Genomic DNA, 27016 nt, shown 5'->3' with positions numbered 1-27016 from the left:
TTGCAGCCATGAAATTAAAAGACGCTTACTCCTTGGAAGAAAAGTTATGACCAACCTAGATAGCATATTCAAAAGCAGAGACGTTACTTTGCCCACTAAGGTCCGTCTAGTCAAGGCTATGGTTTTCCCTGTGGTCATGTATGGATGTGAGAGTTGGACTGTGAAGAAGGCTGAGTGCCGAAGAATTGATGCTTTTGAACTGTGGTGTTGGAGAAGACTCTTGAGAGTCCCTTGGACTGCAAGGAGATCCAACCAGTCCATTCTGAAGGAGATCAGCCCTGGGATTTCCTTGGAAGGAATGATGCTAAAGCTGAAACTCCAGTGCTTTGGCCACCTCATGCGAAGAGTTGACTCATTGGAAAAGACTGTGATGCTGGGAGGGATTGGGGGCAGGAGGAGAAGGGGACGACAGAGGATGAGATGGCCGGATGGCATCACTGACTCAATGGACGCGAGTCTGAGTGAACTCCGGGAGTTGGTGCTGGACAGGGAGGCCTGGCGTGCTGCGATTCATGAGGTCGCAGAGTCGGACACGACTGAGCAACTGAACTGAACTGATCACGAAACCATCCCCCCTCTCCCCGTTCGTGAAAAAACGCCTCTGGTTTGCTGGCCTCCAATCCACCCTTTCTTCCTACAACTTTGCAAGGGACTCCTCTAGGCTCCTTTTATTTCGGAAAAGGAAAAGTGAGGCTTAGCAAAGGATGGCTACCCCTTCTCCCCTACGCATGGGTTAGGAATCCAGAAGCTCTAATGAGGGGGCTTCTTCAGGGTTGCGAGGGTAAGGCCCCCGCGCCGCTGACTCCTGGCTTGACAAACCACAAGCCCACCAAAATGAAGCAGCCCTTCTGGGAGCCACCACCTTCTCTGGCGGGGGCATCGCCCCGCCCGGCTGCGGCCCGCGTCTGCGCATCCCTACGCCCTCGCCACGCCCCTCCGAAGCTTTGTGGGAAATGTAGTCCGACTTCCTGGGGCGGCGGTGCCGCGAGGGGCGGCATCGGTCCGCAGGCGGCCTCGGCTCCTTCTGGGAGAGGGTGAGTGAAGGGGCCGCGGCGGGAAGCGCCCGCTCCGGAGGGTGAGCGGGGCCTTGGCGGGAGGCGTCCAGCGCAGCCAGGCGAGGCCGCTTAGGGGTGGGGCGGGCTGCCGATGGGCCGCCACCTCTCTGACCCAGCGCAGCGCCGGGCTTTTCACTCCCGGTGCGCCTCCTCGCGCCCTGGGAGCCCCGCCGGTGAGAACGCCGAGAGCCGAGCGGTCGGGCGCGGCTCTTGGACCACCTGCCCCGCGAGCGGCCAGGGCAGACAGCTCGGCCCAGGGGCCCAGCGTCGCCGGGGCAAGTGGGGCCGAAGCCTCTGCAAGTCGCTCGGACCCTGGGTTCCTGCCCGTCGCGAGCCGTCCCCGGGAGCCGCCGTGAAAACCCCGGGGGATTCTCGACCGAGGTGCGGGTCTTGGGGCTCCAGCTCCGGCCCTTTGTGTAAGCCGCATCTCGCGGCCGCCCTCAGTGGTTTCCGATTCCTTGGGGCGCTGGCGCGGGCCCCGCTTCACTCCTCTCTCCGTAAGAATGGGGAGGGCCATCCTATGCAGATTTCTACTTGAGGGAATCCTTTTCTTTCTTCTTTTAAAGCAGTTTTTTCCTCTTACCAAAAATAAAAAAGTTCACTATAGGACAGCTAGAAGGTCCAGAGGAGCAAAAAGGGAAAAATCATTTGAAAACTGTCAAAATCTGCATAGAAACGCTTTCTAAACAAATATGTGGATATTAGTATCCTTTTCTCCATTTACTTTAAAAAATGAGTTATGAAATACGTGTGCGCGAATCTTAAGCTCCGTGATTTCTTAATAAATATTTTTATCTGTGTAGTACAACTTAAGATGCGGAATAAAGTTTTTTTAATTTAATATTTTGAAACCATCTACTTACACTAGTTTTTAAGAACAGCTAAGTCAGCTTCTTAATGAATATGAGGAAAAGTATGTCTGTGCCACGCTTAATCCTCTCTGTAGGCCTTAGTGTTCTTTCTCAGGGTTGTTGTGGGCTTTTTCTGATTTTTTGTTTAGTATTATAAGCAATAAAGGCCATCTGGCTACATTTATCTTTGCATTCTTATCTCATTCTGTAAATCTTCTCAAGTGAAATTTCTAAATCATACTGTAAAGTTTGTGATACCTTCTGTCCTGTTCTCTCTAGAACAGTAGTAGTTTATAAACATTGCAAGGTAAGGGTACCTTACTGACACACAGTTAAGTCTGAGTGTTACTGTTCTCTAAGTTTCTGAGAGGTGCAAACAGTAAGGTGCAGCTATTTGCATTTTGAAAGTGAGTGAATATTTTTATGCAGTTTGCATTGTGTTTTTAAGTCGTGTGTCTGATACACAAATATATTTTCAATTTCTATGCAGAAATGTTGCATATCTATATGTTCAGATGTGCAGACCTTCCCTTCATGTTTGGGTCTTTGACATCATTGTTGGGGAGTCTTTTATTCCATATGTCACAAGATACTCATCTGCATTTTCTTCTAGTACTTTAGTTTCACTTTATGTGCAAATTTCTATTCTTTTCCAAGTGGTAAGGTCTTGTTCTGCGTTACTGAATCATTCATCCTTTCTGTGGTGACCCAAGGACGAAAGAGCAGATAAAACCAAGGAGGGTCTTAGAATATAGGAACAGAAAATCCAGACCCTTATCGTCCTTCCTTCCCCCTGTTGTAACTAATAATGGATTTCAGGTCCTCCTGAGCAGTATAGCCTGTCTCCCCTCCTACCCCATAGAGAGAAGGTATTTGCCTTACTCTCCCTCCCCCTGCCCACCCAGTAAATGACCTGCAAGACCCCATCCCACTCCTTGCACCCTGGGTATAAAAGTGAATTAAGGACCGCTGTTCAAGATCGGTTCTCCCTTGAGCTGGCCCACTGTTCTGACAGCGTCTCCCACTCTAATAAACTTTATTTCCCTCTCATTCTGTCTCATGTCTGGAAATTCTTTTCCAACCCGCGCTTGGACTACGACATTTTTGGTGGCCCGTACAGGGACCTTGGGGCCTCTTCCCCCACCTCCTCTCTTCTTTCTCATAGGGACCCTCTGCAAACAGGCAAGTGCTGTGGAAGCAACTGAGGAACTCTGGCCAGGGTTTCCCTCTGGTGTGTTGCAAAGACCCCACTGTTCACTGTGCCCCAGTAACTGCCGCCCGAATGGGTGAGGGTCTCTCCTTTGTCTTCTTTCCAACTGAGAACTAGGCCAACCAATATTGTGTGCATGGGTCAGGCACTTAAAAGCCATTAGGGCGCCTGCCACATGAAGACTCCCGTGTGAGGATAAGGGGGACACGGAACAGATCAGGCCACAAGGGCATCCGCCCGCAGCAAGACAATTTCCATGTGCCATGTCAGGCACACAGTGATTGAAGGAAAACAGAGACCATTGTCCCCTGGCCACCGCCTCCCCAATAGGATTGAAGGCAGATTCCTCAGCCTTCTTCCCTGTCACTTCTTTCCTTTTCAGTCCAGATTGATTTACAGGAGCCTAGGTGTTGCTTCTGAGCTATCCCAAGAGTGGCTTCCACGTTTCAGGGAATCTCCAAACAGTGAGTCACCCGGTTGCTTCCAGGAATCTCTGTACATCCTGGGATCCTCTCTCAGACTCACCCCTTGGCTACATTCTCAGAAACTGGAAAATTTTGACCCTGCGGGAGACCTGGCCCCAATACAAACTGGGGGACCCAAAAAAAATATGGCCTCTGAATGGCACACTAGCTTTTGCCAAAAGCAGGGAAAGGACTCAGAATTTCCTTATGTTCTGTTGCCTCCCTGTCTCCTGTCCCCCTCTGTCTCTCTCCATCAGATTTCCTAGATGACCCTTACTCGACCTTTCATATCCACATGACCTCTTGTTTCTGAGGTTCTCTTTGGTCCAGGTCTTTCCCTATATTCAAAAGCCTGAAGGATCAAAAACTCTCCTAACATTCTAAAGAATCCCCTTCTAACTACACTTACCTCTCAGGTGGGGAGGGAACCAAGCTTCCCCCACTCCTGAACATCCTAAAAAATTCCCTTCTTACTACTTTTATTTCTCAGGATGGGGAAGGACCAAGCTTCCTCCTGCAAATTCCCTTAACCCTTCAGATTCTTCTGATGGGACAAAGACCTCACTTCCCATCAGAGGGACAATCCAAGATTTTTATCAGCTAATCCTCCCCTGATATCAGAGTCAATTTGAGCACTATTTGGTCTATATTTTAGCTATAAAACTATGACTAAGCAACCCACTCCAGTACTCTTGCCTGGAAAATCTCATGGACAGAGGAGCCTGGTAGGCTGCAGTCCATGGGGTTGTGAAGAGCTGGACACGACTGAGGACTTCCCTTTCACTTTTCACTTCCATGCACTGGAGAAGAAAATGGCAACCCCCTCTGGTATTCTTGCCTGGGGAATCCCAGGGACGGGAGCCTGGTGGGCGGCCGTCTATGGGGTCGCACAGAGTCGGACACGACTGAAGTGACTTAGCAGCAGCACAGAAAGGAAAGATAACTTTTTGACGCAGGATGGCCATGATGTTCTATAGACTCTGGAGAAAACTGGTTAAAATGAAATTTTTTCTTGGAAACTGCAAAACCGGTTCTTTTTGTATATGCAGTTAAGAACATCTAGCTTATTAAAAGGCCTGCCTAGGGAAAAGCTTGAAGTTAACTCTTTCCATGTCCTTGAAATACACAGCCCACTTTACCTGAGACCTCAACCTTGGGCAAATTAGAATTTTTTAAAAAGGGGGGCGGGGGGGGGGGAATCAAAGAGACATTTTAAATCTCCAGCGGAAAACTACGATCTGTCTGTATTTATGTATGTCTCAGTGTGTGTCTTTTGGGTTTTTTTGATAATATTGCTGAAGTTGTAAATGAGTTCTAATTTATTGGCCTAAAGAAAAGTAAGCGCTTACAAATCAAACAATTCTAAATACAAGGGAAATTAACTTAAAAGAATTTCAGATTGATGTGAACTGGGAAATATGCAGTATTAAGTATCTAGTATTACTGTTTGTTTGCTAATCTGATATAGACATATCTAAGAGTCATTAACATTAAGCATAATATCTCCTATGTGCCTAGGTTTATTATAAGTTAAATATTGTTATATTGTTGTATCTGTTACAAGTTTGTCAACAAGAAAAGTACCTGTAGGGAAAAAAAAAAAACTGAAAAATGTAGATGAGATATGAGCTTTTAGATAAACTATTAAGAATAATTATACTTTAGAAATGTCTGTCTAAAACAGCAGTCTGTCTAGATTTTGGTATCCTGAATATCTAGGGTTGTGCTAAACTAAGTGATGGAAGTTTATTGAATAGCTAGGCCATTTCCAAATAAAATAAGATTCTGAAACATTCATTACTGAACACTAACTTCTTCTTACAGAGAAACTAGTGATTTTGGACTTTTATTGAATAACGTTTGATGCCATCCTGAGATGTTCTCTAGAATTTTTTTTTAGAATTTGAAAACATAAATCACCGGTATTTATGTTCGCCAGTCTATAGAATGCGAATAGAAAGGTCAGTTGTTGGTTGCTTAAGGAAAGTAGGATGTGTGTTTTCAGTAAAGAAGATACGAGGAATGAAATTACATTTTATGAAGGGAAAAGGAGGTAGGTCTCACTTACTGGTGACTGTTTCAGGATGGGAGAGCAGAGTAATGGGCACAGAAAGTGGTAAGCAGGTTTTATGAAAAGTGGACCCCAAGGGAAGAGTTTTGTTTTCTTGAGATGTTGAACTGCCTTTGATAATGGATTTTAAGTTTCTTTATCCCTGAAGTGATCTGTTCTATGTTTACCTTTGAAATCTTTGGTTAACTTTGGCTAAGTGAATAACTGTTGTTTCACTGTGACTTATATGATCCTATCTGACTGAGTGTTATAAACCCTTTTGATATTTATTGAAAACACTTCCTAAATCATTTGACTTCTAGCTAACTTTGGGATGCTTCAGAGGGCTTCTGAGACATCCCAAAGAGAGATATTAAACTACCTGAGTTGATTTGACATGTTAAATTACATGGGAAATATTGCTAGAAGAGTGATAAATCATCTCAGGTTATATTGTATGGTTGATGTTACTAATATTAAAATTAAGTGAAATTCATGAAAATCTGATATGTCCTGATAAAATGTCATTATAATTCTAGTTATCATGTTAAAGTGTTACAAGTCACAGCAATGGCCAGGCTACATTGTCAATTGCAGTTTAATCAGATTTTAAACATGCCTTCTATGGTTTCACCCTAATGCCTTTGCAAGAATACTGCTACTTCAAGATTTATGGAAAAGACTTTTCTAAGATTAAGCGATAAACAAATTTTGTTTGTTATCTGGTAAACTGGTAACAGACTGGAGTTTAGTCTACTCTCTATGTTAAGAGAACACAGTTTTCCTAGAATGAAGTTTTTGATAACAGATTATCAATTTCTTTGCCTTTAAGTGGTTTATATTTGTTTTTAAAATCTTTTGTTACTTTGGTAAAGTAAATCAACATTATTTAAGATTACGGTGCATGTTGACAAAGCTCATTCTGCTTCTACAAAATATAAGCCCTCACGGATAGACTTTTGCTATCCTGATGTCCTTAAAACATGTCAACAGTCTACTCCTAAATTGGGGGATTAAAAATCGGTGAACAGTAGCTGTAAGTCAAAGAGTCAGGGCTGCGGGAAGTCCAAGACGGCCGCTTGGCTTTTCCCGGCTCCCTGACAAGTCTCATTTTTATTTGGTGGGTTAAAGCCTTCCCTGCCTACAGGGTTAATGCCCTCGCAATGACAAAAAAATTATATTTCACTTAATATTAAGTTCTAGTTTTGTTAATTAAGGTCTGTTTACTTCCGAGATAGTTCCTTGTTGTTATGTTATATTGCTAAAAGGTTTAATTAATTAAGTTATTAAAAAGGACACTCTAAGTTTGTTTCTAAAGCTTAGCTGAGTAACCAGTCTTTGAATAAAGGTCAGATGCTCCATGATGTACAACGAGGAGATTCACATCTGGCTATAATTATTTAACTAAGTCAGATGACCTGTGGTATACTGGACTCTACCTAATGAAAGTTCTTGACTTATAATTCTTACTTATGACCTTACTAATAACTGCTGGCTTTGTTATTTTCTATGTTGCTTGTTTCAGATGGTTGTTTCTTAACGTTACTAAATGTGTGACTGAGCCTGTGATAAAATGTGGATAGGCAGTTCCATATGAGATCAATGGTTATAACAGTGTAACTCTAGATATGGGAAGAAGCAACATGAGGGAATCATTTGCTGGACCAAGAGGCTAGTAAGACAGGTATAGTCCAGAGACTTGCTGCTTGCAAGGTCTGGTCCTGTAAGAGCACAGTTGAGTGGACTGTCTGTGGAATCTTCAGTAGACTTGAGAATGAGCCTTCCCAGCACCGCCGGACACAACAGCCCTGAAATGCCCCCAAAGCATGGTCAGATATGTGACTATGAAGGGACCCTGCTGACTGGAAGTTGGCACTTGCCAGCTGCCTCTAAAAACATTACATCATGACCACTGCAAGCTGCTGGCCTTCAACACCCCTTGAAAGGAGTTCAGGGTAGAGATCAGAAATAAGGCACTCTGTGCTCTGGGAAAAACTCAGAAGACCCGGCCTTGAGATCATCAGATGCTTTGAGGTAAAGATTCTCTGAGCCCCAGTTCTTGCCTCTTCTCGTACCCAGAGAAACACGAACGTCGTGAACCAGCCTAGTCCTGGCTTTCCTGGCTAGCTCCTCAGCAGCGTTTCTACTTCTATTCATCTTTGGGCCACGCACCTCTAACTTCTGAGTTAAGTTTGTTTCTTCTAGAGTACAGCACATCTCCAAGTGATAGTATGACAAGAATATACCCTGACCAACACCAGACAGTGCTGAAACAGGCGGCCTTATCATTCCATGGACGCTCGTCTCCCTCCGTAAATGCACCCTGGCAGAGAGCAGGCAAAGAGCCCAGAGCCCCGTGACAGCCTGAAGAAGTCAGAGCGGTCATCGCCCCTTTTCCTTTGAGACTGGTTTCCGAAACGCCTGAGAAGGGAAATGGGTAGATAGTTAGATATGAGCAGGGCATCAACAGGGGCCAAAGAATTGACCCTAAACATAAAGAGAGGGGGGAATGTGGTGACCCAAGGACGAAAGAGCAGATAAAACCAAAGAGGGTCTTGGAATGCAGGAACAGAAAACCAGACCCTTATCGTCCTTCCCTCCCCCATGTTGTAACTGTTCATGGACTTCAGGTCTCCTGAGCAGTGTAACCTGTCTCTCCTCCTACCCCATAGAGAGAGGGTATTTGCCTTACTCTCCTCCCGCCCACCCACCCAGTATATATGCCTCGTCCCATCAGCAAGACCCCATCCCACGCCTTGCACCCTGGGTATAAAAGTCAACTAAGGACCGCTGTTCAAGGTCGGTTCTCCCTTGAGCTGGCCCACTGTTCTAACAGCGTCTCCCACTCTAATAAACTTTATTTCCCTCTCATTTTGTCTCGTGTCTGGAAATTCTTTTCCAGCCTGTGCTCGGACACCGACATTTTCTTCATTGATGTGAACTGTCACATGTCTTCATATCCTGAATTCTTAAGTATAAACTTTTTCCTGAACTGTTTGTGTTGCTAGGATTTTAATTTATTCCATTAACCCTTTTCCCTGTTAGACTATAACATCCATGAGGGTAGAGAGTTTATTTTGTTTGCCCTAAGAATAGGTGCCTGGTACACGGTAGGTGGCCAACAGTATATCTGGTGAATGAGTGATTCTCCCCATGCAGTGGCACTGTGTACTAAATTTGTGTATGTGGCCAGTCATGTCCAATTCTTTGGGATCCCATGGACTTTAGCCTGCTAGGCTTCTGTGTCCGTGGGATTTTCCCAGCAAGAATACTGGATTGGCTTGCCATTTCCTCCTCGAGGGACTCCTATAATATTTGGAGGGCAAGTTTGCTATTTCCTTTAAGAAATTTCCTTGCTATTGTTTCATAACACAATTAACTTTTAAAAAAGATCATCTTTTCCGTAATTAACCTCACAAAATTATTATTTAGGTATAACTTGGTTGGGAATGTGTTAAGTTTATAAATTAATTTCAAAGAAGTGACAACTTAGGATATTGTGACATCTTATCCAGGAAGATGGTATGTCTCTCTTTGTTCAGCTTTCTTTAAATAAGTTTAATCAGTAAATTAAATGGCTTTTTTTTAATGGTATTCTTCACATAATAAATACCATATACTTCTTATTTGGCTTATCTGTAGGTATTATATTGTAGACAAAAAAGTTCACAACCTAAAAGTTGGGAGTTATATTTTATTCAGCAGAAATTTTTATGACCTCAAGCACAAGCCTGGGAGGCAGCGTCTATCTCAAGTAACCCTGAGAAAACTGCTCTAAGGAGGCTGGGGAGGAGCCAGGGTATATATAGGAGTTTTACAACAAAGGGCAGGTAGTCTGAATGTCAAAAGATGATTGTTAATTAAAGAAAACTGGATAGCTCAAGGAATTTAGCACTTTTCTGTGTATGGGAGGATGCGAGAGTCAGGGCTCACTGAAATCATTCCTTTGATAGGCTCCTGGGCTGCCTGGGGCTGGTATCCTATGTTTTCACACCCTGAGTTTCCTCAAGGCTTACTGTGGGGAGGGGCTGAAGTCTGATATCTGCTAGATGCCAGGTATCCTTTCTTTCCTGAATTCCCCTCCAGGCTCCCCAGCTCACTGGTGGCGGATGCAACCCTGATAACTATGATATCCTTTGTTTACTGATATGGCAGGCAAAATTCCATTTCTCAGTATTTTTTTTTTTTTGCAGGAGTCTTGTTTCTCACATCTTTTCCTTCCCTCAGCTCCATCTTCTCTGGATCCTGCCCATCCCCTGGGAAGGACACCACAGGAAGGAAGCGGAAGGCAATGGCTGCTGGGCCTCTACTTTGGGGAGTTCAGGTAAACTCAGCTTTCTCTCAAACCTCTCTCTTACTCCCTGCTCCTGTAGTGTAGGTAGGCCTCACCACAGAAAACAGAACAATTGAGATCTCTGAATGTCGGATGTTTCCCACAAAACCACCCTCCCTCAATGTCTCTCAGGTCTGTTCTCAGCTGCCAGTTCCTTATTCAGCTGGATGCCTTGGCCTGTTAATTTGTTGGTGCAGTTCAGGGGTCAAAAAAGGAACAGAAATCACGTGCAAGATGGTCCTTACAGGTGCTTATAGGGCTGTGGACTCTCCAGGAACATAAAGAGGTCACATTTCTACAGGGAACAGTCATGATGACTGCACACGTATACGGTAATGAGAAATTAAAAGACGCTTACTTCTCGGAAGGAAAGTTATGACCAACCTAGACAGCATATTCAAAAGCAGAGACATTACTTTGCCAACAAAGGTCCATCTAGTCAAGGCTATGGTTTTTCCAATAGTCATGTATGGATGTGAGAGTTGGACTGTGAAGAAAGCTGAGCACCAAGGAATTGATGCTTTTGAACTGTGGTGTTGGAGAAGACTCTGGAGAGTCCCTTGGACTGCAAGGAGATCCAACCAGTCCATTCTGAAGGAGATCAGCCCTGGGTGTTCTTTGGAAGGAATGATGCTAAAGCTGAAACTCCAGTACTTTGGCCACCTCATGCGAAGAGTTGACTCATTGGAAAAGACTCTGATGCTGGGAGGGATTGTGGGCAGGAGGAGAAGGGGACAACAGAGGATGAGATGGCTGGATGGCATCACTGACTCAATGGACATGAGTCTGAGTGAACTCTGGGAGTTGGTGATGGACAGGGAGGCCTGGCGTGCTGTGATTCATGAGGTCTCAAAGAGTCGGACATGACTGAGTGACTGAACTGAACTGAACTGAGCAATAATAAGAAAAAATACTGTTAAGTACCCAGGTTTTCCAGAGTTCAGGAGAAAGAGAAGATCAGCATGGTGACCAGAAGTAGGGTTAAGTAGGGATATGTGGAGAGGATTTGCTGTAGTGAAGTCAGGGCATCTGAAGTTTAAATTCCAAATATTATTTAACAGCTGCACTGTCTCGGGTGAGTGGTCTGACTTCCCTAAGCATTAGTTCCTCATGGTGATGACAGAAATAACAGCATTAACTGAGTGTTTGCCACATACTTGACACCGATAAGAATTTCACTGGACTTGTTTCATTTAATAATACCTACTTCATAGGTGTGGTGAAAGATCAAATGAGATAAAGTAAAAAGAGCCCAGCATTGGTTCCTGGAATGTTGAAAGTACTAGCTCAGTTGTAGGCATTCTTAGCATTATTCCAGACACTATACTTGGTGTTTTATTAGAGTTTGTCAACCGAAAAAAAATGCACAAGACGAGAATTGTGAGTTAAGTTTTATTTGGGGCAAAATGAGGACTGAAGGCAGCATTTCAGATAGCTCTTAGAAACTGCTCCAAAGAGGTAGGGGGGAAGGTTAATATGTATGTGATTTTGGGGAAGGGGAGTACATGCAATCAAGCCCCCCCCCTTTTTTTTTTCAGAAGGTTACTGCTAGTCACAAGGAGCAGATGTCACCATGAAGGATTTTAGTGCTTTTCTAGATATGACAGGATGCAAGAACTGGGCTCATAATATTGTCTCCTGGAAATAACTATCTAAAGAACTGTTTTGCCAGTTTTCCCAGGAGACAGGTGCTTCATTCCTGATCTCCACCCTGAACTCTTTTCAGGGGGTGTTGAAGGTCAGCAGGTGCAGCAGCTCGTGTGTAGAGGTAGATGGCATGTACCAATTTGTAGGTGACAAGCTTTACAGGTGGAGTGAAGGCAGCAAGGGACTGGAAGTAAGAGGGAATCAGAGACAAAGTTGGGGTCAAGTACCAGGAAGGAGGAGTTTGTGTGCTGGGTGGGGTGGTAGGCCTGAGAGTAGAGGAGAAGTCAGAGGAATTTAAATAAGGGAGTTGGCATGATGAGAGCTTTTCTGGGAAGCAGCAGAAAAAAATCAGAGGTAAAAAGGGCATAAGGAGCCTAGGCTAGTTTTGCTGTGAGAGATTGCTTGAAGTGGATCCTGTTAGTTTTTGCTAGAACTTGAAGTTGTTGCTTCTCTGGAAAAGGAAGTAAGACATCAGGATGATTGGACTCAGGAAACTCTTAAGTTCTTAGGTGTTTTGTTGTTTTACTTTTTAAGTTTAGGTATAGTTAACCTTGTCTGCCATCCTAAAGGACTTGTGGTATTTTCTCTAGTCATAAGGTCATATGTTAGGAGTCTCTTGAATATGTCACTTGGTTATTTATAAAAGGAGCCAGTCTAAAGACTTCATGAAGACAGACGTTGACTGTCACGATTTCTCTTTGTACTGCTTTCTCTCCTCAGTGTTAACCAAGCTCAGTTTTAAAAGGAAACATAATTCACAAAAATAGGTACTATCAGAGAATTTCTGGAAAGGAGGAAGATTTAAGGTGGGGGAGCACTCAGAAGATTTTCGTTGATGAAGGCTTCAGTTTGGTTGTCAATAGCCTTGATTTTATTTTATTTAGTTAAAATGCATGCATGCTGCCTGCTAAGTTGCTTCAGTCATCTCTGACTCTTTGCAACCCTAAGGACTACTGTAGCCTCCCAGGTTTCATAGGGTTCTCCAAGCAAGATTACTGGATTGGGTTGCCATGCCCTCCTCCAGGGGATCTTCCTGACCCAGGGATTAAACCTGTGTCTCCAGTGACTCCTGCCCTGCAGGCAGATTCTTTACTGCTGAGCCATCAGGGAAGCTCATTTAGTTTAATAGTGCTAACTACATTTTTAAGTCAACTTTATTTTTCAGGTCTCATTTACATAAAATAACCCAGTTAAAGCATACAATTCACTGAGTTTTGACAAATTTGTGCACCAACATCACCAGTGTCCCAGTCAAGCTGTAGAACATTGTCATCACTCCAGAAAGTATCCTCACCTATTTCCTATCCACAGCTCCCATCCCAGGTTTCACCTGCTTCCTACACAAAGCTCCCATCCCAGGCAATCACTGGTTTGATTTCTAAATACTTAAGTATTTGTTTCCTAAAGTTAAGGACCCTGTTTTATGTCCTTACACTAATACAATTCTGTTAGCCGATCTGCTGACCTTAGTTCTGTTTTGCCACAAATGGCCTTTATCTGATCCAGGAACTAATCCAGTTCTCACCTGGCATCTAAATGTCCTGTCTCCTTAGTCTCCCTGAATCTGGAACAGTTTCTCAGTCTTGGTCTTTGATGACCTTGACACTTTCAAAGAGTATAGTGATTGATTTAGGATGTATCAGTGGAGTGTTAGAGCTGTATTCCTTCTTTCATCTTCCCTAATATTTCCGTCTTTCCTATATTAACCAGTTATGTGACTGTGAATTGCCCAAGTATAACTTGCTAAGTTTTATCCTCTTTTTCTGAGTATAAATATTAAGCATATAGTTGTAAAAAAAAATTAAGGTGATAAGGTTATAAGATATACTTCTAGGTCTCAAATCCTCAAAAATGACTGTGGATGTACATTCTGCTAGCCTTTTAAGATGCCTTTTTGTGTCCTTTGTCCATTTTTATGTTGAGTTGTTTATATATTAAAGAAGTGGATATTAGTCCTTTGCCACAAATTGACATTCTTGTTCCCTGTCATTCAGCTTTCTTTTAAAATTTTTTGTAATCTTAGGCTACAAATAAAGTTTTATGCAGTTAACATTTCTTTTCCTTTGTCTTTGGAATTATTGCTATGAAAGGTTTTCTGTAGCCTAAGTTTATAGAAATACGTTTCTACGTTTTCTACTTGTTTTTATCATTTTAAATTTAGTTTCTTGAGCTATCTGGAATTTATTGTACACATGTGAGGTTGGACTCTAACTTCATTTAATGTGTGGTGAGGCATTTCATCATCCATCCTTTCATTAAACATATTTTTAGCGCCTGCCTACCATGTGCTAAGCAATGTTCTGGATGATGGGAAGGTAGTAGTGAAAGAAAGACAAAGCCCTTTCCTCCTTGATTTTCTCTTCTAGAAAGAGAAGTCAGCAATGAGGAAGAAATACTACTGAGGATGTTGTTACATGCTGTGGTCACCAAACAGTAGGGTGGCCTGGCTGCGTGTGACATGCTGTCTGCTTTATTTAGGCAGAACTGGGTTGGCATGTTTGAGGTGATGGCATTCAAACATTGAAATAATATACACCTATTGAAATAATATATTGAGTACTCTGCTTATTCTTGAAAGATTTGAGATACTCCCTAAATTTACACTAAATTAGATACACTAAATTAGATAATACACTAAATTTATACATGTATATAAAATGTTTACATATAACATATTTAGATACATATACATACACACTTGAGTTTATTTTTCTGAATTCTGTTCTGTTGCTCTATTTCTACTCTAGTACCACTCTATTTTATTTGTTTTAGAATTTACTTTGTTAGTTTATAAAGAACATCCCTTCCTCCTTTGGTTACTATACTGTTCGTAAACATTTATCCTTAGGGTCAAATTTTATTAACTGTTATCAAGTTCAACAGAAACCGTTAAAAAATATGCAGTTTTGATTTGAGCTTACCAACTATATCAATTTGAGGAAGATTACCATCTTTACAATATTTATTCTTCCTATTGAGTAAAAAAAATTACCTTTCCTTTTATTCAGGTCTTTCATTATGGCTTTTGTTAACTTTCATCATGAGAATCTTGCTTATTCCTAGTAAGTGTATTCCGAGGTGTTTCAATTTTTGGTGCTATGGTGATTGTGATTTAACCAGAGTTATGACTTGGTTAAAAGAAATTAAGACACTGGGTTGCTGAGACTTACATCTGAAAACATTGTGCTACTGTGGTGTCTAAAACTTTATCACTATTGTGTCTTCTTTATAAAATATATTTTCATTATTAAAATATTCCTATTTATTCCATTTGATATTTGGCCTTTATAAAGAATAACAATATCAAAAACCTCTGTGTTTTATATTTGAGGAAACCTCTGCATGAAGGAGATAAACCCATGAAGCTGCTTATTTCAAATACCATGATTTACCATGAGCTTAATGTAGTGCTGGGGAGAAAAAGACCCATAATAAGTGGAAACCAGAAAGGGAGAAAACATCTTAAGAGATTAGCAACAAATACATTCTATGACTGATACAGTTAAGTTTCAGTTTAGCTTTTTAAATGGAAAAGGCAATGGCACCCTACTCCAGTAGTCTTGCCTGGAAAATTCCATGGACGGAGGAGCCTGGTAGGCTGCAGTCCATGGGGTCGCTAAGGGTCTGACACGACTGAGCGACTTCACTTTCACTTTTCACTTTCATGCACTGGAGAAGGACATGGTGTTCTTGCCTGGAGAATCCCAGGGACGGGGGAGCCTGGTGGGCTGCCATCTATGGGGTCACACAGAGTTGGACACGACTGAAGTGACTTAGCAGCAGCAGCTTTTTAAAATGGCTTTCTATACTAATCTACCCAGGGTTCCATAGTATGCTTCATAGTAGGGACAAGCTCTGAGGCCTGTGGCAGGAGTGGAGGGGGTAGTAGGTTCTGCACTTCAGGGAATGAGAAGAATCTAGGAAGGTAGAGAAGACCAACATATAACCCATCAGAGTCTAGATTTGGGCTTTTAATTTTGCCTTATTATTAACTGATTGAAAGTAGGTTAATTTTTTGGAAGGAGAATATCATATTTATTATTGCTTTTTAATGCATTGGTTTTTTAAAATGAATTTTATTATTTTTACATTTTTTGGCTGCATTGGGTCTTTGTGGCTGCACGTGGCTTTCTCTAGTTGTGGTGAGCACAGTCTGCTGTCTAGTTGGGGGGCGTGGGCTTCTCATTATGGTGGCCTCTCGTCACAGAGCACAGTCTCTAGGGCACGCAGACTTCAGTAGTTGCAGTGCCTGGGCGCAGTAGTTACAGCTTGTGGGCTTACATGCTCCACAGCACGTAGAATCTTTCCGGACCAGGATTGAACCCATGTCCCCTGCATTGATAGGTGGATTCTTAACCAGTGGACCACCAGGGAAGCCCAGAAAGAGGGTATCATATATATGAGCTATTACCTTTTTCACAAAGGGGCTTATATTTTATTTCCACATATATTCTACCTTAGATATCTGTTATTGATATGGTCTCATCCCTGTTTTTTATTTGCTTTTGCCTGCTGTATCTCGTCTGTGTGTGTGCGTGCTCAGTTGGACAGTCATGTCTGACTCTTTGTTACCCCATGGACTGTAGCCCACCAGGCTCCTCTGTCCATAGGATTCTCTAAGCAGGAATACTGGAGTAGGTTGCCATTTCCTCCTCCAGGGGATCTTCCCGATCCAGAGGTTGAACCTGCATCTCCTGTATCTCCTGCATTGCAGGCAGATTCTTTACCACTGAGCCACCTGGGAAGCCCATGGCTTTTCTCTAGCAGCCCCACTTTTTAAAACTTTTTGGTTTGTGTTTTATGTGTGTCTCTTATATGTATGTATGTGTTAGTTGCTCAGTTGCGACTGACTCTTTGCAGCCCCATGGACTATAGCCCGCCAGGCTCCTCTGTCCATGTAATTTTCCAGGGTCTCTTGTATGTGCCATATAATTGTATTTTAAGCCAATTTTACTGCTTTTCTCTTTTAATAGATAAAGCCAACCCATTTACATTTGTTGTTATACATGTATTGAGTCATTCTTTTGTTATTTAATGATTTATCATTATTATGCTTTCTTGTTTCATCCCCTTTCTTTAGAACATTTTTCAAACTGATGATTTTTCTCATTTCTTTTTTTCCTTTCATAAAATGGAATTTCTGCCATGTATTTATATACTACTAGTAGCTACTTTTGGTGACAGAGGATAAGATGGTTGGATGGTATCACTGATTCAGTGGACATGAACTTGGGCAAACTCTGGGAGATGGTGAAGGACAGGGAAGCCAGGCGTGTTACAGTCCATGGGTTTGCGAAGAGTCTGACATGACTTGGTGACTGAACAACAAGTAGCTACTTTTACTTTTCTCAATAATATTTGTCAATAATTTTTAACGTTTTTGTTATTTTGATATGTTGATTTAAAAGTACTAGGAGAAAATAAATAATGAGGTAGAAAGAAATATAGTAAACTCTGTGCCTCAGGGTTGACACTTTTTCTAGAGTTCATAGCCAGTAGGGATGTAAAATATCCAAATTGCTTGGAAATTGGTTTCATTCCATCTCTGAACTCATCAGTCCTTTTCTCTCTTTTGCCTATTCACATATTACAGTGCTCTCCGTCCTTAAATGAACCTTTTCCATTGCTTTATTTCCATAACTTATTCCTTACTTCTTTTCATACAGTCTTTTTTTTTTTCTCACCTTCACAAAAAGTTTGAAGTAATTTCATCTGGCTGCTTCTGATTCCTCATCTTCCATTTATTCTTTTATCCACTGTAAATTGACTTCTTCCTTCATCAATCTTCTGAAATTAGCTAATTTTCAAATCAGACATTCTTTTCAACCATCATGCCATTCGACCTACCTGACTTCTGATAGTGTTGACTAGCCCCTCTTCCTTGAAACCCCTTTTCCCCCAAGTTTCAGTCCTGAGTCGCCTCCCATCTCCCTTTCTGTCTTTCTCTCGCTCTTACGATTGCTGAGAGTTGCTGGGATCTTTTCTTGGCCTTCTCCTCACAACATGAGGAGTTGGATGGCCTTGGGTTCAAGCTGTATGACTTGAATGTACTAACTTTTTGATCCTCAGATTCCTCATTGGTAAAATGATGACTTTAATTCTATCACTTTGGCAGGTTGTCCTTTGCGTTAAATGAGCTGAGGCATATGAATCTCCTCTTGGTACAAAACTGAGTACAAGGTGAGTTATCGTTTAGTGTGACTGCCACTCAGTTAGTGTTCGCTCTTGTATTAGTTAGGGTTCTCCAGAGAAAGAGAACCAATAGGATATATGTCGATATACAGAGAGGTTATGAGGAGTTGGCTCACACAGTTATGGAGGATGAAGCGTTCCCATGACCTTCCATCTGCAGCTGCAGAGGGCCCAGGAAAGCCAGTGCTGCTGTCCCACTCCAGACCAAGGGGTGTGAGATCCAGCAACTGATGGTCTAAGTCCTGGTCTGAGTCTGAAGGCTCAAGAACTAAGAGAGCTGTGTTTAAGGGCTGGAGAAGATGGCTATCTCAGCTCAAGCAGAGAGAGCAAATTCACCTTTCTTCAGCTTTTTTGTTCTGTGTGGGCCGTCAGTGGATTGGATGATGCCCTTCCACCTTTTTGTTAACTCAGTCTACCTATTCAAATGGGAGCACTCTCACAGAAATACCCAGAAATAATGCTTTACCAACTCTCAGATCATACCTTAACCCAGTCAAGCTGACATGTGAAATTAACCGTCACACTTATCAGACATAGTGATTTCTTACAGAGTTTTATTTCCTCGTCTAAGAGATGGAAAACAAGGCCCAAATGGGCTTGTAAGTTTGAAATGCCATTTTCAAGTCAAGCTGGGTGTTTTGCTGGTTGTCTCACAGACCAGCCGCATTCTAGATTTATCCTATTTATACATGCTTTCCCCCCATTAACTGGAGTTTCCACCCAGTTATTGTAAAGCCTAAAATTCCATGTACTGTCTCTACAACTTTGAACCTTAGGGAGCTCCAGAGACCTAGCTGTGAGTTCCCCTGCTCTCACTGGATATGCTCCCACCTCGTGGGAAGGGCTCCCCATCCAACTAGCTGTCGTCAGTCTGGCCAGGTACACTTGTACTAATCCTCAACCTAATGGTTTTTTATCTTCCTACCAGCTCGAAAATGTTTAAAGAAGCCAATCATATCTTCCCATGGTAGCCAAGGTCACATCGCCCTCCTGTCAGTACAAAGCCTGCCGCCCACAGCCCATGCTGGCTCACTGTTTCTGAGTATGACCACCAAATGGTCTTGCATGGTGTGGAGTGTCCTCCCCCAGGTTGTGAGAATATGTGACTAATAACTGCTGTCAATCTCTTCTGTCCAGTGCTGTGTGTCATGTATGTAGTCATCTTGTGCTATTTAGGGTGGGGAATCTATCCTTTCATCAGTGGGGTAAAAAGGTACAATCAGAATACCATCTACTCTTCTCCACTGCTAATCTAGAGCAGCCTTCAATGTCTTTCCCTATTATTCCTTATGTCTGTCCCTGATTGTTTCATAATAATGTCTGTTTTTGTTGCAGATGTTCAGTTTCTTTTGGAAGGTAACATTTTCTCTCACAGATCTCTTCTTTATCCTATCCTGTCTAATGCTGCTTGTTTTTTGTTATTTTTGTTTTACTTCCCTCAGAGGTGTTACTGGCATAATTCTTTTTTAAGCAGGAATTTATAGTTTCAGGATTCAAGGATGTGTCTGTGGACTTCACCTGGGAGGAACAGGTCCATCTAGATTCTCCTCAGAGGAACCTGTATGGGAAAGTGATGCTGAGAAACTATAGGAACCTGGTTTCACTGGATAAGGACTTCTTGTAACTCAAAACCTACCTGTTACCATCTTTCCTACTACTGACAGCTTGTACAGCCTCTGGAATTTTTGAATTTGTACTTGACATCCTGATACTATAGGACATTATTTTAGGGTAGTTCCTTGGTGTCCTCTCAAGGTGAAAGGTCTTTTCTGTAGAGAATGGAAAAATGGGAAATCTCAGAAGCCACATACTCTCAGAAGCCCTGAAGGGATAAGACATGCTGGGAGTGATTTTTATGCTCAGTTCAGAACTCAAATGTAGTGTTTTTCTTCCTAAGCAGGACATCAGCTTTCCAAACCAAATGTGATTTCTCAGCTGGGTTGAGAACTGAAGCTGATGACAAAAGAACATTCTGGGTGCATCTCCCCAGGTAAGGATCAGGCTGCAAAGACTTGTTTTATGAGTGTCACCTTGGGGCGAAACCACTTCAGAGGTCCCTGAGTCTCTTGAGACCTGTACCATTTGCTGTGTGTTGTCGTTGAGTCATGTGTTACAAATACCTTCTCTAGTATGTAAGTTTTGGGGGGTTTTTTTTGGTCTTCTGATGCTTGAGACCATTTAGTCTTCTAATGTTTATTCTCCCATTTGATTTTTATGCTCCCCCCTTGTTCTCCTACTTTTATTAAACATTTCTTGAACTTCTGCCTAGTTTACAAATTTTTTATTTTCTGTGTGTCAGTTTCTTTTCAATCGTTTTGTTTCTCTGGACTTTGTATTTGTCTAACAGTGTGAATATATACCCCATGTCCTCTGTGTTGTTTACTGGGTAGCACTTGTTGGTACTTCACACTTGACTGGATAGGCCTTCTTTGAGGTTACTTGGTGGTGTGTGTGTTTTACAGGTGGACCCTGCTTGGCTTTCCACTTTTTCTCTTCTTCTGTGTAACTGGGTCAGATTCGAAGGACAAAGTCCGGTTCATGCATATCTTTTGCTTTCACAGTAAAGCCTCCTGCCCATAGGCCTTTGATCTGTTGGTTCACTGTTATCTCTGCTCTGGTAATTTTGATCAACCTGACAAGTGGATTCTCAGATTGTAGTTGCCTGTCCTCTGCTTCTCTTTGCTTCCAGGCCATTTTATCTGGGATAAGAAATGGGATCAGTGAAAACAAAGGCTGAATGGTTACAAGGCCTTTCCTCTGGCTCCATTTCAAGCAGTTCAACAGATTCTTCCCTACCTGCCTCTACCACTAGTTCTTATCTTCAAGGAATGGGTGTTTAGGAAAGGGTAGGGCCCTTTAGGATTCTCTTCCCTAAACAGAGTGGGAAAATCACAGGCTCCTTGGGCAGAAGGGAGGAGCTTTGAGATTGTGCCATCCTCCCTTGACAGTTTAAGTTTCAAGTATGTTCTGATACTTTATCTTCCAGCCAAGTATGTACCCTAAGGGTAGTTCATATGCATTAATTTACTTAGTCCTTATGAGATTATTTGCATCCTCATTTTATATCTGTGAAACTCAGATTCAGAGAAACAAGTAAGTACTTAAGACGCTAAGCGTTAACAGCCAGTGTTTAAACCCAAGTTTGTCTGCCTCCAGGGTAAACAGTCTTTTCGCTATGTCACACTACTGTGTTTTATGAAGATCTAATATCAGAATTATAGCCAGCCTGCAGAAGAGAAGAAACTGCTGGTAAATGTGCTATGGCTTATTGACCTGCCTCTCCTAATCCCAACTTGTCTATATATCTTCCCTTAGTTCCATCTTCCTTTGTCCAACAGTCGGTGATTTCAGTATCTGTCCCTCCTGCATAGGCTCACTCTTTCCTCTGCTTACCCTGCTTCTAGTTCCTCTTATCGGTGGCTCACTGTTCTTTCCCTCCCTTCCAATTCTCTTCCTAATTATAGGGACATCTTTGGAAGCTCTCAAATGTGCCATATAGTTATTCTCAGTTGCGTTCTCTCATTCCCATCTTATACAGTTTTCAATCTAGTATAGAAACAATTTTGAATTTTTATTTTTTTCAGATTGGAAGACCAAGACTTGAAACAAAAGAGTCAACTACGAAGCCCAACTTACTGAAGATTTATCTTATGGGGTAATAATGGAAAGGGAAGGTCTCTGGCATTCTTCTTTAGGGGAAACCTGGGAACCTGATAATTGGTTAGAGGGGCAACAGGAAAACCAGGATAGACATTTGGGCCAAGTGCACATTACCCATAAGGAAACCCTCACTGAGCAAAGGACATGTGGAGGTAATGAACTTGAAAGATGTTCCAGTCAGGGTTCAATCATTGATATACAACAAACTATTCCTGTGGGGAAAAGTCCTCACAACTGGAATTCACATGGAAAAGACACCAAACAAAATGCTGAATTAATTAAAACTCAAAGAATATTTGCAGGAGAGAAAGTCTATGAATGTAATGAGTGTGGGAAAACCTTCAGCCAGAGTTCGTCTCTTCTTAAGCACCAGAGAATTCATACGGGGGAGAAACCCTATAAGTGTAATGTATGTGAGAAGCACTTCATTGAACGTTCCTCACTTACTGTACATCAAAGAATTCATACTGGAGAGAAACCCTACAAATGTAATGAATGTGGGAAAACCTTCAGTCAGAGCATGAACCTTACTGTTCATCAAAGAACTCATACTGGAGAGAAACCATATCAATGTAAAGAGTGTGGAAAAGCTTTCCGCAAGAATTCATCCCTTATTCAACATGAAAGGATTCATACTGGAGAGAAACCCTACAAATGTAATGAATGTGGTAAAGCTTTTACCCAAAGTATGAATCTCACAGTGCATCAAAGAACTCACACAGGAGAAAAACCCTATGAATGTAATGAATGTGGAAAAGCCTTCAGTCAAAGTATGCATCTTACTGTACATCAGAGAAGTCATACTGGAGAAAAACCCTATGAGTGTAGTGAATGTGGAAAAGCCTTTAGTAAGAGCTCAGCTCTTACCCTGCATCAGCGAAATCATACTGGAGAAAAACCCTACAAATGTAACAAATGTGGGAAATCCTTTAGCCAAAGTACGTACCTTATAGAGCATCAGAGACTTCATTCTGGAGTAAAACCTTTTGAATGTAATCAGTGTGGGAAAGCTTTCAGTAAGAATTCATCTCTTACTCAACATCGGAGAATTCATACTGGAGAGAAACCTTATGAGTGTATGGTATGTGGAAAACATTTCACTGGGCGATCATCCCTTACTGTACATCAGGTTATTCATACTGGAGAGAAGCCTTATGAATGCAGTGAATGTGGAAAGGCCTTCAGCCAGAGTGCATACCTTATTGAGCATCAAAGAATTCATACTGGTGAGAAGCCCTATGAATGCGATCAGTGTGGAAAAGCCTTCATTAAGAATTCATCCCTTATAGTGCACCAGAGAACTCATACAGGAGAGAAACCCTATCAGTGTAATGAATGTGGAAAAGCCTTCAGTCGGAGTACAAATCTTACACGGCATCAGAGAACTCATACGTGAGGAAAACATGGGACCCTTCATCATGATTAACTCTTCAGTGGTAATCAGATAAGTCATGTAATATAGAAACCTAATAAATGTAGTGATTCCAGTAATTTTTTAGTTGAAGTATAACATACCATGTCAGAAAATACAGACACTGCAGAGAAACCACATAAAAGTGGAGAGAAATCTTGATTCAGAAAGTAAAACTTACTTTATACCAGAACGTTTAAATAACTAATGTTCTAAGCAGTGAGGATTCATGCTGAAGATAAGTTCTATTGTATTATACTGCAGATTCTCCTTTGGACATCAGAGACTTCACACTGGAGAGAAAATGTGAGAGTGCTTAACTGGACAGCCCAAAGACCTGGTATGTAGTCCTGATCTGCTGCTAACTTGGACAGGTCACTTACTTTCACCAGGTCCCAGTGTCCTTATTTGGTAAATGAGGGATTTTTAGATTTAGAAGGCTCCAAGATTGCTATAAGCTCTAAAATGCTACAATCCCATAAAAATAATGAATGCCTGAAAATCCTTGATTTTTCACCATCTTATATATGTTATCTAGATGCTCCTATTCCACAATCTGGTTTCTCTGAATCTGTTCAGTCAAAATTTTGTACCTCCACCAACTTCTATGATTGTTTCATGTCCTCCTCTATACCCTTTTATTTTCTCCTCTGAAATATTGGCTGGTGGCTACCAGATGACAGAATAATTGTACAGATCTTAATACAATAGCATGCTGTTTTAATTCTCCAATAACAGTCATTAAACTATTGTTAATAAGCTAATTATTTAGAAAACAATATAACAAATATAGTCTTAGAGTACATAGGATTCAAACACATCTTTGGATTGTACTCAGCTATCAAAGTGGAAAGGAGAGGAAGCTAAACACTAACAGACATGAAAATCTGATGTTACTAACAAAATCTTTACAACTCATAAAATATTCAAAACAGTCATAGGGAGAGATTTTATAGATCTATAGTTATGAGAGTAGTTGAAGCAATTTCATTTATAGGTGATAAATATGATTAGGAAGTCAAACTGAAAAAGATAGTCTTTGTTTTCCTAGGGCTAAACTAAGAAACTAGCAGTGGGATGGGAGAGAAGAGGAAGAATTCAAGCAATGATAAGGCAGAGTCTAGGTATAGTGGTAATCAATTAAGTGTGAGCACTCAGATTTATTTAGGTGGATGGCTGCCATAATTAACACAAAAAGTTGACTGACTTTGTGGGGCAATGATGAGTTTGGTCTGGGGGCATTTTATGAGTGAGTGGTATCCAAATGAAGATTACTGATAGGCAGTTGAATAAGTAGAAAGGTGATGATGAAAGGGTATTCTGGGAGTACTGTCTTTAAATGCAATAAGTGGAAGGCTAAACTAAGAAGCTTCGCTGGTAGCTCTGCTGTTAAAGAATCCGCCTGCAATGAGGGAGACCTGAGTTTGATCCCTGGGTTGGAAAGATCCCCTGGAGGAGGGCACGGCAACCCACTTCAGTATTCTTGCCTGGAATACTGAATGAGGAGCCTGGTGGGCTACAGTCCATGGGGTCATAAAGAGTCAGACATGACTTAGCACACCAGGTGGGAGATATCAAATTAGTAGAAGCTGAGGAGAAAAAACAGGCAAAAAAAAAAAAAAAAAAACAACCACACACACACAGAAAAATCAGGAGAAGGTGGTGGCATAGAAGTAAAAGAATTTTAGCACAGAGATAGATTTTGAAATGCTACCGTAAGGTGAAAATAGAAAATGGCCTTTGGTTTTTGATAATCTCTAACTTTTAGTGGGTTGAAGAGTGAGTTAAAGGTTGAAAAGGACTTAATAGCTTGATTGACAAAGGAGAGATTTAGGAAGGTAACTAGGAGACTGTGGTTGAGAGAGGGAAAGCTTTTGGCTACAAATAACAGAAAGCCCAAATAACAATGACTTGCAAGCAAACAGGGATTTATTTTTCTCCCATAACGAATCTGGAGGTGCTTGGCATTGTTTCAAAGGCAAAATAATTCAGGGCCTTGAGTGTCATGACTTTTTCATCAAGTCACAGGAGGGCTCCCATACTTCAGGTAAAATATCTGCATTCAAAGCAGGAAGAAGGGGTGGGTAGCACCAGCAACATCTGTGCCTTTTATCAGAAAAGGTTTTCCCAGAAGCCCTCAGCAGACTTCTGATTACATCTCATTGACCATAGCTGCTGTGTTGCATGGAGGCTAGGAGCAAAGGAGTCTGAAAAAAATATTTAGCTCTTCCAGCCTCTATAGTGGAGTTTAGGTAAGCAAAGAGGGGATTGAGAAAGGTGTTGATTTAGCCAACAAATAATCTGCCAGGAGCATTTGTATGATTTAAGGCAGAAGAATTGAGCATGTTTATCACTGCATGGGAGAGTCTGAAAGTGCAGAGAGGAGGCAATGTGCAGCTGAAAGTGGGGAAATCAGATCTAGGACAGAGGCAGAGGCCACAGGGATCTTTTTCAACAGGAGGAAGGAAACTTTCCACTGGGAGAGGGGCAAACAAGAAACAATGGGTACAGAAGATATTTCTGGATAGCAGTGGTTTCCCATGGACTCTTGAGTGTTTGGAACTACATCATTTTGATCTCTATGGGTTACAGGACCTCTGTGGAGTTTTAAAAAAAAAGAAAAGGCAAGGACTAAGCGGGAATGAAACACTGAATTAATTATGACCTCAGAAACTTAGATTTTAAACAATCTATCTCCCTTACACCAGCTTCTTCCTTTCCCTTCATATATTTGTTTTTCTTGTTCCCCACTTGATCTCAAAAGATAGAAATGAAGGGAAGAAGGAAGCAGAGAGGCAGAAAATAGATGAAAAATGAAAAAGTAGCAAAATTAAAGGCTCAAAGGGAGGCAGAGGACGAGGAGGAGAGGGAAGAATAAACTGTACTGATGCCTATAAGATGGGTGTGATAACCCCAAATTGGTACAATATTAACCTTCAGAGGGAGCAGCAGGAGAAATGGGTCAGATAAATGAAGGTTTCACTTTTCCAGGAGTTTCGGAAGCTTCGGGTCCTCGTATGTCAGTGCTCAGCTATCTTGGGCAACAAGGAAAGAGGAAACTTCTGCACCTTTCTTCCCAGCAGGGGCAGGATTTCTGGTCCCTAGACATGAGACCTTAGGCAAGACACTTAATGTATTGCTATCTCAATTTTCGTATTTGTTAACAGTGCAGACCTTATAGCTTTGGATGACATTCAGTACTAATGTAAAATGCTTAGTGCCCAACACATTTTTAGTGCTAAATAAATATTATCGTTTTCATGTATATGAACAATATCCAAACTTGTTAGCATGGCATCCAGAGCCTTTAATTAGCTCAATTATCTTGGGCTTTCAAAGCAAATGCCTTGTAGGAAGGTTAATAATTGTAGGAGGCTCTCTCTTCCTTCCATTACCCCACTGCTATAATAGCCTTCTAACTGCTTTCCCTGTATTAGCTCTAGCCCCACCACAGCCTTTTCTCCCCAAAGCAGAACATTGATTCTGTCAAAATGTATTCAGCCACACCACTCTTTTGCTCAAACCCCTTTGATGGTTTCCTATAATGTATAGAATAAAGCCAAACTTTTTACCATGGCCTTCAAGCCCTCTAGTCCCTTCTAATCTCCTCTCCTACTCTCCCTTGTTGACTGTGCCCTCTCCTGTCATACTGGCCTTCTTAAACCGCAGACTCACCAAGCACGCTTCTATCTCTGGTCAGCATTTCTGTTCTCTTCCCAATATTCACATGTTTTCCTTCCTACTGCATTCAGATCTCTGCTCAAATGTTACCTCCTCAAAGAGAACTCAAAATGCTACTTAAAATAATCCCCACTTTCCCACCTAACAGCCGAAGTGTGTCATCAGTTCAGTTCAGTCACTCAGTAGTGACCGACTCTTTGCAACCCCAAGGACTGCAGCACACCAGCCTTCCCTGTCCATCACCAACTCCTGGAGCTCGCTCAAACTCATGTCCATTGAGTCGGTGGTGCCATCCAACCCTCTCATCCTCTGTTGTCCCCTTCTCCTGCCTTCAATCTTTCCCAGCATCATTCCAATGAGTTAGTTCTCCACATCAGGTGGCCAAAGTATTGGAGCTTCGGCTTCAGCATCAGTCTTTCAGTGTCATCACTACCTAATAAAATATTTTGTGTTTATTGAGTA

General features: G+C 41.9%; 2 protein-coding genes across 69 annotated transcripts in view; both read left to right on the top strand.

The window, feature by feature from the left end:
• Positions 1–957: 957 nt before the first annotated feature.
• ZNF454 (zinc finger protein 454) overlaps positions 958–27016 on the top strand; it is a 48132-nt gene continuing 22073 nt past the window's right edge. For 16 of the 50 annotated variants that reach the window (XM_060416122.1, XM_042250884.2, XM_060416121.1 and 13 more), the window contains exons 1-6: positions 958–1034; positions 9824–9954; positions 17726–17790; positions 19703–19792; positions 21387–21457; positions 23138–23213. The gene's annotated coding sequence lies outside the window, so the exon portion shown is untranslated. Of the gene's footprint in view, positions 1437–9823; positions 9955–17725; positions 17791–18730; positions 19793–20958; positions 21052–21386; positions 21477–23137; positions 23214–27016 lie in introns of all 50 variants that reach the window. The other 34 variants (XM_060416132.1, XM_060416114.1, XM_060416131.1 and 31 more) reach the window with 15 other exon arrangements.
• Positions 958–27016, top strand: ZFP2 (ZFP2 zinc finger protein). Of its 19 annotated transcripts, none has more exons than XR_009600768.1 (6): positions 958–1034; positions 9824–9954; positions 17726–17790; positions 19703–19792; positions 21387–23213; positions 26703–27016. XR_009600768.1 is itself a non-coding variant. In XM_042250906.2 (6 exons), the coding sequence occupies exon 6, from the start codon at positions 21464–21466 to the stop codon at positions 22856–22858; it is 1395 nt and encodes a 464-aa protein (XP_042106840.1). In that variant the 5' UTR covers positions 958–1034; positions 9858–9954; positions 17726–17790; positions 19700–19792; positions 20959–21051; positions 21387–21463; the 3' UTR covers positions 22859–27016. The 19 variants fall into 19 exon arrangements, 16 of the variants coding, with proteins under 16 accessions (XP_042106840.1, XP_060272133.1, XP_060272129.1 ...); XR_009600764.1 differs by having other exon boundaries at positions 25865–27016; XR_009600765.1 differs by having other exon boundaries at positions 19700–19792; positions 25865–27016.

The sequence above is a fragment of the Ovis aries genome, chromosome 5 (assembly GCF_016772045.2).
Source record: "Ovis aries strain OAR_USU_Benz2616 breed Rambouillet chromosome 5, ARS-UI_Ramb_v3.0, whole genome shotgun sequence".
In the NCBI taxonomy this organism is placed as follows: Eukaryota; Metazoa; Chordata; class Mammalia; order Artiodactyla; family Bovidae; genus Ovis; species Ovis aries.
Note: the sequence above shows the minus strand (reverse complement) of the source record. Positions and strands in the feature narration are given on the sequence as shown.

Bases quoted from the DNA above. Each gene is read 5' to 3' on its own strand.
- ZFP2 (XM_060416147.1), top strand. From the start codon at position 21,464: ATGGAAAGGGAAGGTCTCTGGCATTCTTCTTTAGGGGAAACCTGGGAA.